The sequence below is a fragment of the Triticum dicoccoides genome, chromosome 6A, assembly GCF_002162155.2.
Source record: "Triticum dicoccoides isolate Atlit2015 ecotype Zavitan chromosome 6A, WEW_v2.0, whole genome shotgun sequence".
NCBI lineage: Eukaryota > Viridiplantae > Streptophyta > Magnoliopsida > Poales > Poaceae > Triticum > Triticum dicoccoides.
This window is the reverse complement of record NC_041390.1, coordinates 583,567,521-583,584,390: the sequence shown is the minus strand read 5'-3', so window position 1 is coordinate 583,584,390 and position 16,870 is coordinate 583,567,521. Positions and strand designations below refer to the sequence as shown.

The following is a 16,870-nucleotide window of genomic DNA, read 5'->3' as shown; positions in this document are numbered from 1 at the left end:
TAGAAACGATGACGCTAGACCATTGGGTGATGATGATGTGGACCCAAACTTCCACGATGCACGGAATGATGGTGAGACCATCGTCAATGAAAATGACATACTTATGCTAGAAAAGTTAAACGAAGACGCTGACGATGAGGAAGAGCCTCCACCTCCGTCGGACAACGAAGATGATATGATTGATAGTGATGATGAGACGGACTGAGAAAGAGGTTACAACAGTGATGATTCATATGGGTTCTACCAGATGTACGTTTCAAGTATTTTTTTCTATAGTTTAGGAATATGCCTTTTTATGCATTTTTATTAATGTGTTTATTATCATGCCTTTTCCTTCATTTCATTAATTTACTAATTGCTTTTTCTCTTTTCAATGCAGGTTCATGGAACATGGGCAAGGGGAAGGCCGACGGCGTGGGTTTCCTACGCAAGGTCGTCGGCCTGCCTAGTCAGAGTGGTCGAGCACGTAATCCTCCCCCTCGGCTACTTGACAATGACTCCTCACAGGGAGGTCAAGGGAGAGGTGCCCCTAGAGGAGGAGGGGGCGGGGGGAGAGCCTCTAGAGGACGAGGTGCTGGGGGGAGAGCCACTACAGGGGGTCGCGGCCGGAAAGAGCGCACCCTCACCGACTTAGGGGTGTTGTCTTCGAGGCCCTCCTCTAGTGAGGTACCCTCCTCTAGTGAGGCAAGCGAGGAGGAGGAGGAGGAGAAGGAGGTGGAGGAGGAGGCAGGCGAGGAGGAGGAGGAGGAGGAGGAGGTTGGGGAAGAGGTTGGGGAGGGGGAGGCAGGCGAGGAGGAGGGTGGTGGCGGGGATGATGGTGGTGACGGGAAGGGGGTTGACACGAAGGGGTGGGTGCGTGGCAACGCAAAGCTACCAAAGCAGGTTCCTGCTACTGAGGAGCAGAAGTGGCTCATTGAGCCCATGGGAAAAGAGTAAGTGGTTCATTATGTTGCTTGTCACATGCTTATTCCGGTTGTTATTTATTTTTCTTGTGACATGCTAATAGTTCATTCTTTTGCAGCAACTGGATATATTATAAAGGGGTCCGTATTCCCAACAGCCTCATCACCGTCTTGCTGAAGTTATATTGGCCGGGGTTGTACTGTCCTGATCCAGTCAGGCAGCCGGACCATCGGGTTTTGGCCACGAGCTGGGACCACTGGGAAGCGGCCCGTCACGCGGACCATGAGACCCATGCCAAGGCCGTGATCACTACTTTCTGGGTGAGTTCTCTTCAGAAGCACAAGTCCATTCTAGTTTCATGAATGATTTAACTCATGGCTTCTCCCATTCTTGTTTCATGCATGATTGTAGAAATTCTATCGAGTTCTTCCGGAGCATAGGGCTAGAGCGGACCAGATTGTGTTGCGCCAATGCAAGAAGAAGGCCCACCAGATGCAGTACGAGGTGCGCTATGTGGCCATCTCCACATACTACCACGACTATCTTGGTGTGAAGATGACCAAGGAAGAAGCGCGGAGGATGGGCATTACCTTGGAGAGGCCCGAGTTCTTGGCGGTAAGTATAAAAGATTTTTCATTATGCTTTCATATATTATGCTTTCATTACCTTGTGGTACATTATGCTTTATGCTTTATGCTTCCATAACACCAATTTGGACACACCTACATGCCATTATGCTTTTATTATGTAGGTGTGTCCAAATTGGTGTTATGGAAAAGACGAGTCCTGGGCGGCACTGGTGGATCTTTGGTGTGATGAGGCTGGAGCCTGGGCGGCTATGAGAACCAAAAATAAGGCTAACCGAGGGACGGAGGGAGTACATGCTCAGGGAAACCGAAACCACTATCTCCACAAGGCAATTAATGTATGACTAACCCCATTAAACATTCTTCTTCTTCTATTTACCATCACTTTCTTATGTATGACTAACCTCTGTTTGGTGGTGCAGGAGGAGAAACTGAAGCGGCCACTCTCACACATGCAGGCGTGGGAGATCGCCCATACGCGGAAGGAGCCCAAGCCTGGCGAGCCCAAGTACTATGGCAAGAAGACCGCAGAGAGGAAGAAGGCCTACTCCGAAGCGTATCTGGAGTTACATCCTGACACACCTGACCCCATTGCGGCGCCTCTGGATGACATGGCGGTGGTGAGGATGGGGCCCAAGGAGCACGGTCGGGAGGAGGTTCTCAATGCTGTGATCACTCCTAGTATCTCCTACACACAGCTTCGTCGGATCGACCCGAGCCTGAGCCAGCGCACGAGCCAGCCAGTGACTAGTACACAGTACCTCTTTCAGGAGCAACAATCTGTAAGTATTTTCCCTCTTATCTTCATTTCTCACTTCATTTTCCGCATTTAGTAGTTTTATGAGTTCCATCATGTCATACCGTAGGCCTACATGGAGTACACACGCCAGGAGACCATGGCGTGGCATCAGAGGCTTTATGAACACCAAGTGCAGAGGGATAGCCAGATGCAGCAGGCTTTTCAGGATATGGCGGCCGGCAGGTGTCCTCAGTTCCCTCCAGCACAACCAGTGCTGATGAGCTTTGAGGAGTTTGTGGCATAGACCGCTGGCCCCTCGCCGGTTAGTTCATCCCCAATCTATTCACCCAAAGCATGTCATGCCTTTCAACACAGTCATATATCCCGTGCATTTGTCTTTTCAACATCTAGGGAACAGGTGGATCTACCATTGGCGGTGGTCTTCGCAGCACTCCGGAGACACGGAGTCCGACCACTCCGATCCACGGAGGCGGAGGCGGAGGAGGAGGCGGTCTTGGCGGTAGCGCTGCCGCTAGCAGTGACGACCTGGGCTTCGGCGGTCTTGGCGGTGACGACCTCCGTGGTGCTCGACGTCCTGGCACTTAAGCCTTTGGGTCACATTGTGGCGGTCTTGGTGGTGATGATACTTATATGCTTGTGATGTTTCTTATTGTTGTTTATGAGATTCTTATGCTTGGTGGTGATGATACTTATATGTTTATGCTTTGCGATGCTTCTTATGATGTGTGATGATGAATTTGTTCTGTGATGCTGCTGGGCCAGCTGTTATGTGATGCATATATTTGTTGTGTGCTATATATATTCAAATGAATTGAGCTGAAACAAAACAGAAAAAAGAAAAAAAAAACAGACAGAAACTATGCCGACGGCTAGGCCGTCGGCATAGAGCTGCCGTGAGCTCCCAGTGGCTGCCACGTGGCAGGCCTATGCCGACGGCTTAGCCGTCGGCATAGTTTCAAACTAAGCCGACGGCTAAGCCGTCGGCATAGGCCTGCTCCAGGAGCTCCCAGTGGCTGCCACGTGGCAGGCCTATGCCGATGGCATAGCCGTCGGCATAGTTTCAGACTAAGCCGACGGGTAAGCCGTCGGCATAGGCCTGCTCCAGGAGCTCCCAGTGGCTGCCACGTGGCAGGTCTATGCCGACGGTCTAGCCGTCGGCATAGTTTCAACCTAAGCCGACAGCTATGCCGACGGCCAGACCGTCGGCACAGACCTGCCACGTGGCGAGCAAGCATTGGTCAGCACTTGACGGCGACCGCCGTTAGACGATAACGTTGCCGACGGCCGAGGCCGTCGGCATAGATGTACGGACGCCGTCGGGATAGGTCCTATGCCGACGGCCTTTCTATGCCGACGGCATTCCTGGCTACGCCGACGGATATGTTGCCGACGGCCCTATGCCGACGGGTGCCGTCGGCATAGGCCTGTCCCGACGGCCTTTCAGGGCTATGCCGACGGGCATAGGGTGCGATTCCGGTAGTGGTTAAAAGGGATTTCATTATTCAAGTGTGACGAGTTTGTTCCTACAAAGCATAGAAACATCTACATCATCTAAGCTGCAGTTAGCTCTGCCTTCCACAATCAAGGCTTGATCTGTTTAGTACTGGTATTGTACCATATATGTAGTTGTTAGTACCTATATAACCAGCATTGCATTTGTTTTTGTCCGAGCCAAGCACATTGAGAGCGAAGTGCAACTAACCGATCTTTGTTGATTTTCATGTGAAGACTAGAGTGAATCAGTGAATCCTACTTGAAAATCACTGTGGCATATATATGGAAAATAATATCGACCGTTGATTGTGTCAGGATCATATGTCGCCATGTCTTGTAAGTGCACTCTCAAGCAAGCAATCAGAGGCTGCATGTGCATCCTAAACCGAATTTTATGACAAAAAAAGAGAGTATTGCTCCTTGTTTATCTGAATATGAAATAACAATCGGCTCCCTCCACATGTTTACACCATTTCAAGATATACATTTGTCTTCATTAACATCACGAGCCTTTGAACTTTGAGGGGAAAAGGAAATGGGCGCATCAGAAGGTCGGGAACTCGACCCTGTTGCCGCAGGGCCTGCCGCCGGGCTGGACGGGGCACTCGACGAAGCCCGAGGCGTTGGCGTCGACGCAGAAGTAGAGCTGGTAGAGCTGGCTGTTGCCGGACTCGTCGCGGTTGCACTCAACGAAGGGCTCGAACCCGGTCCCCTGCTGGATGGCGCCCTTGATGGCGCTCAGCGTGTAGTAGCCGCCGTCGGGGGAGACGCCCGCGGCGGTGAGGGCGTCGAGGACGCGGAGCTGGTCGCGGAGGTGGAGCGCCGTCTGGAAGTAGCCGTGCTCGTTGAAGAGGTTCTGCGCGCAGGTGCCGTGCTTCTCCCACTCGTGCGCCCAGAACTGGAGGCCGTCGCTCGTCGGGCACGCCAGCGTCGGCCACTCCGTGCGCAGGCTGCTCAGCAGGTCGCTCACCTGCACGTGAAATTAGAGAGTTATTTCTCGCAGATCACTCGCTGCTCCGCAGTTCATTTGCTGGACACTCTGTTTTTGGATTGCTTTCAATATATTAAAGGTGTCTAAATACATTTGTATCTAGACAAATGTAAGACAAGCTTTTCAGGATAAAAAAAGTATTACAATAATAAAAGGCGTTGATTTTGGAAAGATTTAAATTTATTGGACAAATGGCACCAGAAATAAATTTATTCAATCACATGCAGCGTCGACTTTGGAATGTTTTCAGTCTATCTATATGATAAGGCATTGATTTCGGACAAAAATAAATCCTGCATGCATTTATTAGAAAAAGATCCGCATGAATTTATTTCAAGAAATAGCACCGGAAAATAAGTTGAGTGTTGGGTATGAAATATTGAAATGTGCAATCAAATGAGAGGGGGGATCGTGCCGTGTGGTGTGGTACCAAACTAGCAAAGCAGGGGTTCCGGTTTCTTCGCTGTCCCTCTCAAGCGAAGTCACATTGGATTTTGTTCTTTGCGATCAGAGACAATTAAGATGAATTACTAGTGGCGCTGGCAACAAGGTGTGAGCGACTGACCTTGGAGGGATCGAAGGCGTTGGCGGGGTTGCAGTTCTGCGGGTAGGAGCCGTCGTCGCGGTTGGGCCAGAGGCCGTGGATCCCGAAGTCCGCCGCCGGCTTCCCCGACCGCGGGTAGCAGCAGCTCTGCTTCGTGTCGCAGTACGACCCCGGCCACTGCACGCACACATAGGAGCACGAACCATCAGCAACCAACACACATACAAACCAATCGACGACGAACCGGACTCGCCGGCCGGGCGCACTGACTGACCTGCAGCACGAGGTAGAAGAAGTCGTAGTCCGCCGCCTGCGCCGCGGCGCACCCGGCGGCGCTCAGGGCGACGAGGAGGGCGAGGGAGAGGCAGGATCTCATCATGGCTTGCTTGGATCGATCTCTTTGGGACTCGCTACAGAGCTATCTGTGTGGGTTTGATGGTTCTTGGGGAATGGAAGGATGGATTTATAGGCCGCTTTAGGCAGGTGTGGATGCCGCCCGCGTCGACGGCGGGCCAACGAACGACACGGGCATATTCCATTGGGAGCGCGGGGTTAATTGCTTGCTCCTTTTGGCCCGCGCGTGCCAGGGATGGATAGAAGCGTGTGCGCGCGGCACGGTGGGCTCGACAGCGACCGGCCCCGAACTTTGTTGCTTGGGCCGTGTGTGGTTGGTTGATGCGGATAGGGACCTGAGGAGGAGGAGGGGGTAGCAGAGCTGCTGCTGCGCTGTGTAAATTAGGGAGGGGCGTTCATACCGCCGGCAGCGGCGTGCTGTTGCTGTTGCCGGTGATGGGGTGCTTGTCACGGTGGGAAACAAGAAAGAGGTGAGCCAACGGCAAGCCTACCTCTGGTGTGGTCCGTGCAGGTACGTGGCGTGCCGACTCTGCGGCTCCTTCACTCCATCAATCACCCCTCACCCGGTCAATGCCAAACCTACGTTGAGGTACATGATTGATGGCGATTCCGTCTTCCTTTCTTGCAACAAAACTCGTAGAGTTTTATTTGAAAACACAGGCACATGTGCTCACATATATGCAAGCAGATGCATTCTTTTTTTGAAACTGTCAACAAGGAAAGGCTCCCGACCTAGATATATTTCAAAGAAAAAGTTTTTACATACTAGAATAGGCGAGAAGAAATGAAGTCCCCGTCACATGCGGGTGGGAGACAAGGTTAAGCATATGCATTCCTTTGCAGGTATGTATGCATACCTTATCCATATGAGTAGAAAATAGGCTAGCAGATCTTCAGATTATCAAGGTCGCCACATACAGCTCTTAGGTGACAAATACACCACTATAACAGAATAATGAGTCCACCTAAATAAATAAATAAGGAAAGCAAGCACCCATGATTTACGACTTAAATCCAGATGGACAGGCTCCACGGTAAATAGCCTAACCAACGGAGTTATGCTTAGTTGTCGCAAGGTCTTAGGGTATTTCTAACTGATCCCATAAAAATTGAGGAGTAAAACAGCGGAATAAACCTTAGTGAAGCAAATTTACTTCACTAAGTTTGGCCGTTTCAAGCCAATCCCCTAAACTGAGTGGAGTAAAAAAAAGTCCATTTCATCATATATTCGGCCATCCAAATAGATTCCCTTTCTTTTTACATTGGAGTACATAATTCACCAATTCTTCGTCATGAGAGTAAGACCAAAGAAAATAAGAACCACAATTAGACATTTTAGAAGATATCCAATTCCCCTAACTGCTCCCACTAGTTGAATTAATATTTTCTCTATGTCTTCATTGTTGATCTGCGAATTCTTGAGTTTCACCACTTTTTTCTTCTTCGATTCTAAAGAAGTAGACGTTGCTTCGCATCTTATCTCATTTCTAGTCTCATCTCTAATCTCATCTCTAGCAACGAGCGCACAAAATTTATCGATTTTCATGCTATCAATATCGATGTATTCTTCTTCCCAGTACCAAAACTTATGTCCATCCTACACACATAGATGAGCAAACAAGCCCATAGGTGAGCTACTGAAATTGTGTCGAATCCGGTGAACAATCGAATCAAAACATGCACATACCCCATTATTTGTGCACTTGAAGAACACACATTCGGGGTGTTGCGGCGTGGTAGAAACTCGGCGCACCACCTTCCGTGTGCAGCCGTCGCACTGTATAACCGGCATCGGCGAGCCGCTGCGCCAGCGCCGAGCTCAGGCAACGGCCGGGCGTGTATTTGCTAGTGAACCTCCCACGAAAGAGATTTGAGTGGCTAGAGGAGGAACTGGTACCTACATGTGGCTCGGAGGCGTCGTCGTGGCTGTGCGGTCTGCTTCCCGGCCAATCCATGGTAAGGCGCGGTCGTCGCCTGCCGGAATAGCCAAATCCGGCGGCGGCAGCGGCAGCGGCCGCAGATCCACTGGTTTTTTTTGCCACCCATGGGACGAGGCGGCGCAAATCCAAGCGGTAGGGGACAACGACGAAGCCTACTGCGCGTCCCTGGCGGCGGGCGGGCACCGGCGAGGGGTGGGAGGGGCGGCACTGGCACAGATACGACACAAGAGGCTGGATGAGAGGCGCCGTTTTTTACTCAGCCGCCGCGCGGTGGAATAAAGATAAGGAGATTTTTAGGAAGAGGAGTAAAATTTTACTCCCTTACGACGGATAAGGGATTGGCTAGGTTCCGGTTAAAAAGTAAAACCGTATTTTTACTCCTCTAACCAGTTATAAGGGATAGGTTAGAAATGGACTTGATCCACAATGGCCAGCGACTGCTTGATGCACTCCATTTGCGGCCGGAAATATGGCGTTAAGTTAGCTTGATCATCATACAAAGTCATAATATACAGCACGACTAAATAAACTATTGACGTGTAGAAGAAGTTTAATTCGGGACGGAGGCTGTTGTGGTGGTTTACTTTATATTTATAAAACGGAACGAAAGTCTTTTTCTATAATTTAGGGCGGAACGAGTTCTATCTAATAATTGCATGAGTTTGTATGGATTTAAGATATAATAATTGAGATGTCCGGATGTGAATTACGTTATTTAGGGGTGCCCGATCAGTGCCCACGGACGCGTGCAGGCACGTCCGCGGGTGTTTGAGGGGCCGAATTTGCGCATAGTTGCGGTAGATGCTCTTAGGTGACAAATACACAATTATAGAAGAATAATGAGTCTAACATAAATAAATAAACAAGGAAAGCAAGCATCCGTGATTTACGACTTAAATCCAGATGGACAGGCTGCACGGTGAATAGCCTAACCAACGTAGTTATGCTTAGTTCGTCGCAAGGTCTTAATGATCCAATGGCCGGCGGCTGCTTGATGCACTCTATTTGCGGCCAGAAATATGGCGTTCAGTCTGCTTGATCAACATACAAAGTCATAAAATACAGCACCACTGAATAAACTATTGAAGTGTAGAAGGACTTTTTAATTCGGGACGGAACGAGTTCTCTCTAATTAATAAACTAACGATACACGTTTGATTCCAGGAAGGACTGATTATTGACGGGGACCTAATCATGAACTTGTGGCACATGAGAGGAACCTTTTCGTAGGGATATTCCAGGACAGTTCAGAGATGCTTTGCCACCGTGAGGACAAAATGAAAATACGTGTCACAATAACGCGCCAATGGAGTACTGAACTAGCTTTGTGAGCACACTGAAAAGAAAAACAGACTTCGGAGGAGCCGCCGGTGTTCACATTTCAAACATCAAAGAAGACCAACGCGTCATTTTCACGCATCCGCCTCTCGCTCTAGTCCCCACTCCGCCACTATGCTTGTTTTATTAGCCAGCATATGCACTTAGATAGTTCTTGTTTGATCCATTTTTTGTGTACGGTAAGGGCATCTCTCGCAAAGCTCTTATAAGTTATATTTGAGAGATTTTCTTGAAAAAATGGATTAAGGCCCGGAAGTATCTTTCTACACCCGAGCTGAAATGCTCCTAATGCGAACAGTAAATCCAAAAAAGTAGATTTTTTTTATGATTTTGTTTTTTTATCACGCCTTCCAACAATGTTATTTCATGATGAAATTTTTCATGCACAACAAACATTACTTAAAGTATGCCACAAAAAATCAGAACTTTTAAAAATATTTTCCTATTTTTTTATCTTACTGTTCACACCAGGAGTATTTGAGCCCAGGTGTAGAAACTCCATATCTCCTTAAGGCCTATCTAGCAAATCCCCTCTGAGGTGTGTGGGGTATCCTTAGCTACGTCCATCTCAACAAACAAACCCTCCTTAACCATGTCTAGATGGGAACCCACAAGATGAGGTTTGCACCTAGTGCTGACTACATCCATCTTGGAACAAAAATTGAGCATGATCCACGAGTTCCCATGTGACCCACAAAGCCCGCTAATGTTACCTTGATTTTTTTCCATCCTGAACGCAACTAGACTTCCCTTCTGAGCTAAACCGCCACCTCCCCTGCTCCAACCTGATAGCTACCCTCGGTGACTAGCCTCCATGTCATGTGCCTCCTCCTCCTCCTCCCCATCTTCTCCATCGACCCCACCCACCCTCACCTCAAACGTCACCACTCCGCTCTAGCAATATTGTCCGCCTCTCTTTCTTCCCTTGGATCGAACATGAAATCCATGCAGAGGCCGGGGATCCTCCTCCTTTTCTAAAAAAGAATATAGTTGTCCAAATCACACTCTAGACCAGCTCTTCTTATAGAGAAGGGATCTCAATTAAGAGGAGAAGTACAAAGGGCAAAAGCAGAAGTTGAAGGGTCAAACTCCTCTACCGGGAAAGCAAATAGGGACCCTAGGTGCCCAACAAGCGAACAATTTCCTCCTCCAGGATTGTTAGGCTGGTCGTAATGGTAATATCATAGCTAGTATCATGCATGCCAGCTAGGCAATTTTGATGAGGTGTCATAGCATTAAATGAAGAAAGAGAGGATGAAGTATCATATCATGATACTGTATCATAATAAATGCTATGCTACTTTCTGTCATGCATAGCAATAAATAGAGTACCACATGATACTAATATATGATAGTATGCATTAGGGAGGTAGTATCGTACACTAGTATCATATACATGATACTAGCCTATGATACTCCCCATTACAACCAGCCTTACTCCACTTCACTTCACATTGATTTGTATCCAGGCTCATCCGTGGTCCGCCACCATGTTACCAACCCACTCCATTGTTGCTCACTCCACTTCTCATCAATTTGGCCATCACCATAAATTGTATTGTTCAACTAGAATATTTATGTCATTTTCTCTCTTAAGAGCATCTCCAGCCGTTGTGAGTTTCCCCAGTAGTTGGAGCCCCTAGGCGCGCCCCGTCGCTCGCCAGCCTGGCCGCCTCACTGGCTCGTCGTGCCAGCCGCCGCGTCCGCCCTGTGCTAGCTCGCTCACCCACCGCTACAGCGCTCGTCGCGCGCGCCCACATGCCCGCGTCCGTGCCCGCTCGCCTGTTGGCCGCCCCGCTGCCCGCCCTGCCGCGCTCGTGGCCGACAGCCGCGCACGCGCCCGAGCCGGCTTGCCGCTCGCCGCCAAGCTCGCCTATGCCTGCGACGCGCCCGCGCACCAACCAAGCTATGAAACGAAGCAAGTGCCGGCCACGAGAGTTCAGCCAGGAGGAAGTCATTGTTGCCAATCTACCGATCTTGGGTCAGCTCGGAACACTCGGAGTCATCTGCGGCAGAGATGGGTTCGATGGGGTCTGTCGCTAGGAAGCCGCACGCGGTGTGCCTGCAGTACCCGGCGCAGGGGCGCATCATGCCGATGCTCAACGTGGCCAAGCTGCTCCACGCCCGAGGCTTCAACGTGAGTACAACCACGTGTAAGTGCATCCAGTGCCCCTTAGTGATTTTGGTGTATTAAAGACTTATAGGTTAAGGGACTAATGCGTTTGTGAGTATACACAGGTCTATAAGTCTATGAGTTTGAATTTTACAGAGAAAGTCGACCCCTGAAAATGAAGTTCTTCGACTGAAGACTTTGGATTTCTAAAGACTTTCTGAATACTTTGAAAGTGAAGAAATTGGTGTGACCTTGAAGACTTGGTATTCATTCGAGGAATATGAAGCGTGAAGACTTTTGTTTTTGTAGTTTCACTTTCTCTTTCTCGAGTCATAGGAAACACCGTACTGTTAAAGGGGGTCGAGGAAATACTAAGAAAAAATTTCCATGTGATGCTCAACTAAAAATCCTACACCTACCAATCCCTTCGAATGAAGCCATTGGAAATCTCATACAGTCCAGTCATATTCTTCAGTGACAGAGACGATGTTCTTCTGGTCTCTACGGAATTTGTTGTGACTGAGGAGTTAGGAATTTGCCAGTGCGGATTGCCTACACAGTGAGGAACATGATAGCCCTGAGGATTTTGCTACTCAAAATTCCGACCGTTGCTGTGCTATGCACCAGCTGTCCCAAAATATCTATCCACTTAACGGTCATATCATTGAAGGGCATTTATTTCTTATCATGTCGGGCTGCTCCCTAGGCTATATATAGCCGCCCCCTACAACCACTAGCTGGTTGGCTGATCCGAGAGAAACTGACACTTGTCATTTGAGAGCAACCCATCCTCCGAGGATTTTGAGCGAAAATCATCAAATGAGGAAAAACCCAAACCCAAACACCTACAAACCCCAAGTGATTGAGCATCATTGAAGAGATTGATCTGCGTGGATCCGACGCTTGTTACCTTTGAAGACTGTGCTTCTTCCAGACGGTTAGGCGTCATGGTCTAGACCATCCAAGAAGAATTGTGGATCGCCGAGTGACCAAGTTTGTGAAGGTTTGGAAGTCGCCTGAAGACTTACCACGAGTGATTGGGCGAGGTCTGTGTGACCTTAGCTCAAGGAGAATACAGTGAGGACTTGGTGTCCTGAGCTACGTGTTCAGGACTGGGTGTCCGGGACTGTGTGTCCTCGAGTTTAAATACTCAGCCGCTCCAATCAGACGTACAACTGAGACAGCAGTTGGAACTGGTCTACCAAATCATTGTCTTCACCAAGCTTACTGGTTCTATTTCCTCAACTCTTTCATTTCCTCATAACTGTGTTGTGTGCTTGTTCATATCTGTGCTTGAAGACTTTGACTGAAGATTTTCTCAATTTCCTTAGTTCAATCTCTTCAGTCTGTTTGTCTTCATCCTGTGTTATCATGTGCTTACGCTTCCTGTACTCTGTGCCTGTCTTCATTTCATCATGACGACTATGCTTATGTTCTGTTATGTTTTCTTTTGAGTACTTATTCTGCTGCTAGTAGTTCTTCGCCAAGGAATTTCCTCACCGACAAATTCCTTAGTGAAGAATTTCATAAAAATCGCCTATTCACCCCCCTCTAGTTGATATAACACACTTTCAATTGGTATCAGAGCAAGGTACTCCCTTGTTTTGTGTGATTTTGGTTTAACTGCCTGGAGTTTTAGTTATGTCGACCGCAGGTATGAAAAAAGTGACATGCCCCATCTTTAACGGTCACGAGTATCCCAAGTGGAAGGCCCTGATGAAGAAACGCCTCATGGCGATGAACAACGAGTTGTGGACCGTCACTGAGATTGGTCTGACCAATCTGTGCAAGACGGCGGAAGCAGATGACACTCGCAAGTACACTCTTCTCAACCTCACGGCGAAGGACGTCATCTGCTCCTGTCTGTCTCAAAATCAGTTCAGGAATATCATGCATCTCGATCATGCGAAGCTTATCTGGGACCGTCTCTCTGAGGTTTATGAAGGTCATCGTACCTGTCATGATCCTTGGTTTAAGGACTTCAAGGAATCTCTCAAAGTGATGACATTCGAACCAGAATCATCATCTTCTGCATCATGCCTTATGGCAAAAGATGCTAAGGTAACTGAATGCTACCTATCTGAGTCTAGTGATGATGAATCTGGTGATGGATTTGGACCCAGCTATGTCAAACTTGCTTCCCTTGCCACTAAACAACAAAGAGCTTTGGAAAAAGTTCAATACATGCTAAATAAGAGCGATGATATGTTGGGTGAAGAAACGGATCAGTCAAAAGCTTTGGCTGAAAGTCTTCAGAGACTTCATACTAAGTATGACACCCTTCAAGATCATCATGACACTCTCTTATCTGATCATCAGAAGCTTTCTTATGAATTTTTTCAAAGAAAGCAAGACCTTGAGAAGCTAAGAGTGAGTTATGAAGATCTTCAGAAGGAGCGCGATTCATTACTTGCTCAACAAATTAGCGCTTCTCAGGAAGAATTTGTTCCTCCTTGTTTGAAATGCATTGAACGTGAATCTGCTAATTCTTCACCTGAATGTTCAAATGCTGCTAATGTTTCAAATTCTTCACATACCTCTGCTATCACTAATTCCTCATCTGAGGACATTGCTAGTATCACTGTCGATGCAGGGCTAAAGGAATTGTACATGACAGGCATGTACAAAAGCCTCAAAGGGCATCAGACTCTTTGTGATGTGCTTAAAAAGCAGATCCTCAACATGAACCCTAGGAAAGAGGGTATTGCCTTTGAGAGGAAACTCAATGCTGATAGTATATATTGGAAGCCTGAGCAGTATCCCAAAACTACATGGGTTGCTGCAAAGGGACCTCCAGTTGATCCATCTAATTTATATGGATTTGCATGTGAATCTCCTTGTTCTGATGATGAGTCATTTGACTCCAACTATAAACTGTTCAAAAATCAGAATGGTGAAGTATTTGCTAGATATGTTGACACTAACTGCAGGAACGGTCCCCCTATGAAAAAATCTGGGTTCCCAAAAGATGCCTTGAAAATCTTCAGGTGAATGTCATCATGACGCCACCTGTGAAGAATAGGAACCCCAGATCAAATTCTTCATATGGATCCAAGTCCTCATACGGACCAAACTCCTCACATGGATCATATTCCTCAAAAGGATCAAAGTCCTCATATGAACATCATCGTGCTAACCCGTGTGTTTCGCAGGGAAGATCTAAGGATTATGGATATGTTCATTATTCTTCAAATCATTATGTTCATAAGTCCTCGAAGAATTTCTCTGCTTACTCTTATGCTTACTCTAACCCCTCTTATGTGAAACGAAATGTACTGGCTTCTATGTCATCCTTCTCGTATGGAGCTTGCAGAATGATAAACTCTTTGCCACCCCTTCAGATGTGGGTGGTGAAGAAAAAGAACTAATCTCTTCTGCAGGGTTAGGTCTCCAGACGTACGTAATCGTCTGAAGAATTTGCTGGAGACCTGAGCATGTCTGAAAGGACGTGGGCTAATCATGAAGAAATGAACTTTCATTTCTCACGTCCTCATACTGCTTTATCTGTTCTTTTGCTTTATGAAATTGATCTGATGAATTAATGTCATATTCTTCACTGACGAAGTATATGAGTTCGTAAGTTGCACTAATTCATCTGTAGGATGATCAACCCAAAGCCACTGAGTGGGTCCTCGATAGTGGATGTACAAATCACATGACTGGTGACAAGAATCTATTGATGGATGCTCCATTATCTCCGTCGCATCTAAAGCATATCATCTTTGCCGACAAAGGCAAAAGTCAGGTATTAGGTCTAGGTAAGGTTGCGATCACAAAGGATCGACACATGGACAAAGTCATGCTTGTCGAGTCCCTAGGATACAACCTCATGTCTGTCTCAATGCTTTGCGATCTCGATATGGTTGTTGTCTTTGGCAAGTACCGTTGTGTTGTGGTTATGGAAGCTGACAATTCCAAAGTCTTCGAAGGCTTTAGGAGAGGAGACATGTATATTGTTGATTTCTCTACAGGACCACAACCCACTGTGTGCCTACTTGCAAAAGCTTCAGAAGGCTGGCTCTGGCATCGACGACTTGGTCATGCAGGCATGAGGAATTTGCACACGCTTGCGAAAAAGAAGCATGTCATCGGCATCGAGAATGTCAAATTCCTCAAGGATCACCTATGCGGAGCCTGTGAAGCTAGGAAAATGACAAAGGCTAAGCATCCAGCGAAGACTATCATGACCACTAGTCGTCCATTTGAATTGATTCACATGGATCTCTTTGGTCCTAATCATTATTCTGCTGTTTCAAATGATGCATCTCAATATGGCTTTGTTATTATTGATGATTACTCTCGATACACATGGGTACACATTCTTACTTACAAACATGAAGTGCAGGAAGTCTTCAAACGATTTTCCTCGAGGGCTTCAACCAACTTTGGTGTGAATATTAAGCACATCAGAAGTGACAATGGAACTGAGTTCAAGAATTCTGGTCTAGATGACTATCTTGATGAACTTGGTATTACTCATGAGTTATCTGCTCCTTTTACTCCTCAGCAGAATGGCGTCGTGGAGCGCAAGAACAGGACTCTTGCTGAGATGGCTCGCACTATGCTTGATGAATACAAAACGCCTCGTCGGTTCTGGATTGAGGCAATTGATACTGCATGCCACATCATCAACAGAGTATATCTTCACAAATTCTTTAAGAAGACTGCCTATGAACTCCTCACTGATAAGAAACCCAATGTAAGTTATTTCAAAGTCTTCGGTGCTAAATGTTGGATTAGAGATCCTCATCACAACTCAAAATTTGCACCGAAAGCACATGAAGGTTTTATGCTTGGTTACGGAAAGGACTCGCACACCTACAGACACTACTAGGGAAAAGGCTAGCAGCAGCGCGGGTTTTAGACCTATCAGTAGCGCGGGGTGGTGCACTACTGATAAGGCGCTACAGCTAACGAATAGCAGTAGCGTGCCTCCACCCACGCTACGGCTAAATCGACTTAGTAGCAGCGAGTTCCAGGAGGAGCGCTGCTGGTAATTAGTAGTAGCGCTTCTCTCTACCCGCGCTGCTACTATTATTTTGTATTTTATTTCTTTTTTATTTCATGTTGTATTCGTACACCTTTACACAAATTTTCATACAACAGGAATTTACAAATTGTTTTTACATCATAATGAGTTATTACATCACGGGGTGAAAGAACCGTGTGGACTAGTTTCAAGTGGACGGACATCCACTTGAAACTAATCTGCGGTTCTTTCACCCAATGATATAATAAATATCATCATCATCATCATATCATTAACAACTTATCATCATCATCATCATCATATCATTGGTCACTAGTCGTAATCACAAGTACTCCTCACATCTTCAACTCTAACACATTGTATCACATAATAAACATATTGTACCTCATAGGACCTACTACATTCTCTTAGGACCTACTATATTCTTTAAGGTAAAATAGCAAAAAGAAGATAGCCCCTCGCTCTCCATTATGGAGAATGCAGATTATCCTGTCTCCAATTCTTGCCTTTCGCTTAATGTTGCTTCCAAAAACCTCCTTACGAATGTCCAAACATTTTTTCCACTCTTTGATTAGCATGTGTTCACCGGTTTCAGAAATTCGATATGCACAGGTGAGATCCGTAGGATGACCTGGCTATAGGTTCAGAACTTCAAGGCGACCATTGTAATACATCAGATGAGGCACACAATCCATCGGGATTTTCTGTTGAAAAACATAGTAATAACTTCGTAGTTAGCAATGATGTACTAGTTTTAGAAGTATGCAAAAGATGCACGGGTGTCGTAATAGTAAAATATCTTACCAGGGTATCTCCATAGAAGTTATCGTGGTTCAACACGTGCACTAGTGGCACG

At 47.0% G+C, this 16,870-nt stretch overlaps 1 protein-coding gene across 1 annotated transcript; it reads right to left on the bottom strand.

Moving 5' to 3' along the window:
- Positions 1-4,141: 4,141 nt before the first annotated feature.
- Positions 4,142-5,811, bottom strand: LOC119318143 (ribonuclease 1-like). Its single transcript, XM_037592661.1, has 3 exons — positions 5,554-5,811; positions 5,301-5,456; positions 4,142-4,714 (listed from the first exon to the last, which is right to left on the bottom strand). Exons 1-3 carry the CDS (start codon positions 5,656-5,658, stop codon positions 4,289-4,291), a joined length of 687 nt encoding a protein of 228 aa, XP_037448558.1. The 5' UTR covers positions 5,659-5,811; the 3' UTR covers positions 4,142-4,288.
- Positions 5,812-16,870: the final 11,059 nt, after the last annotated feature.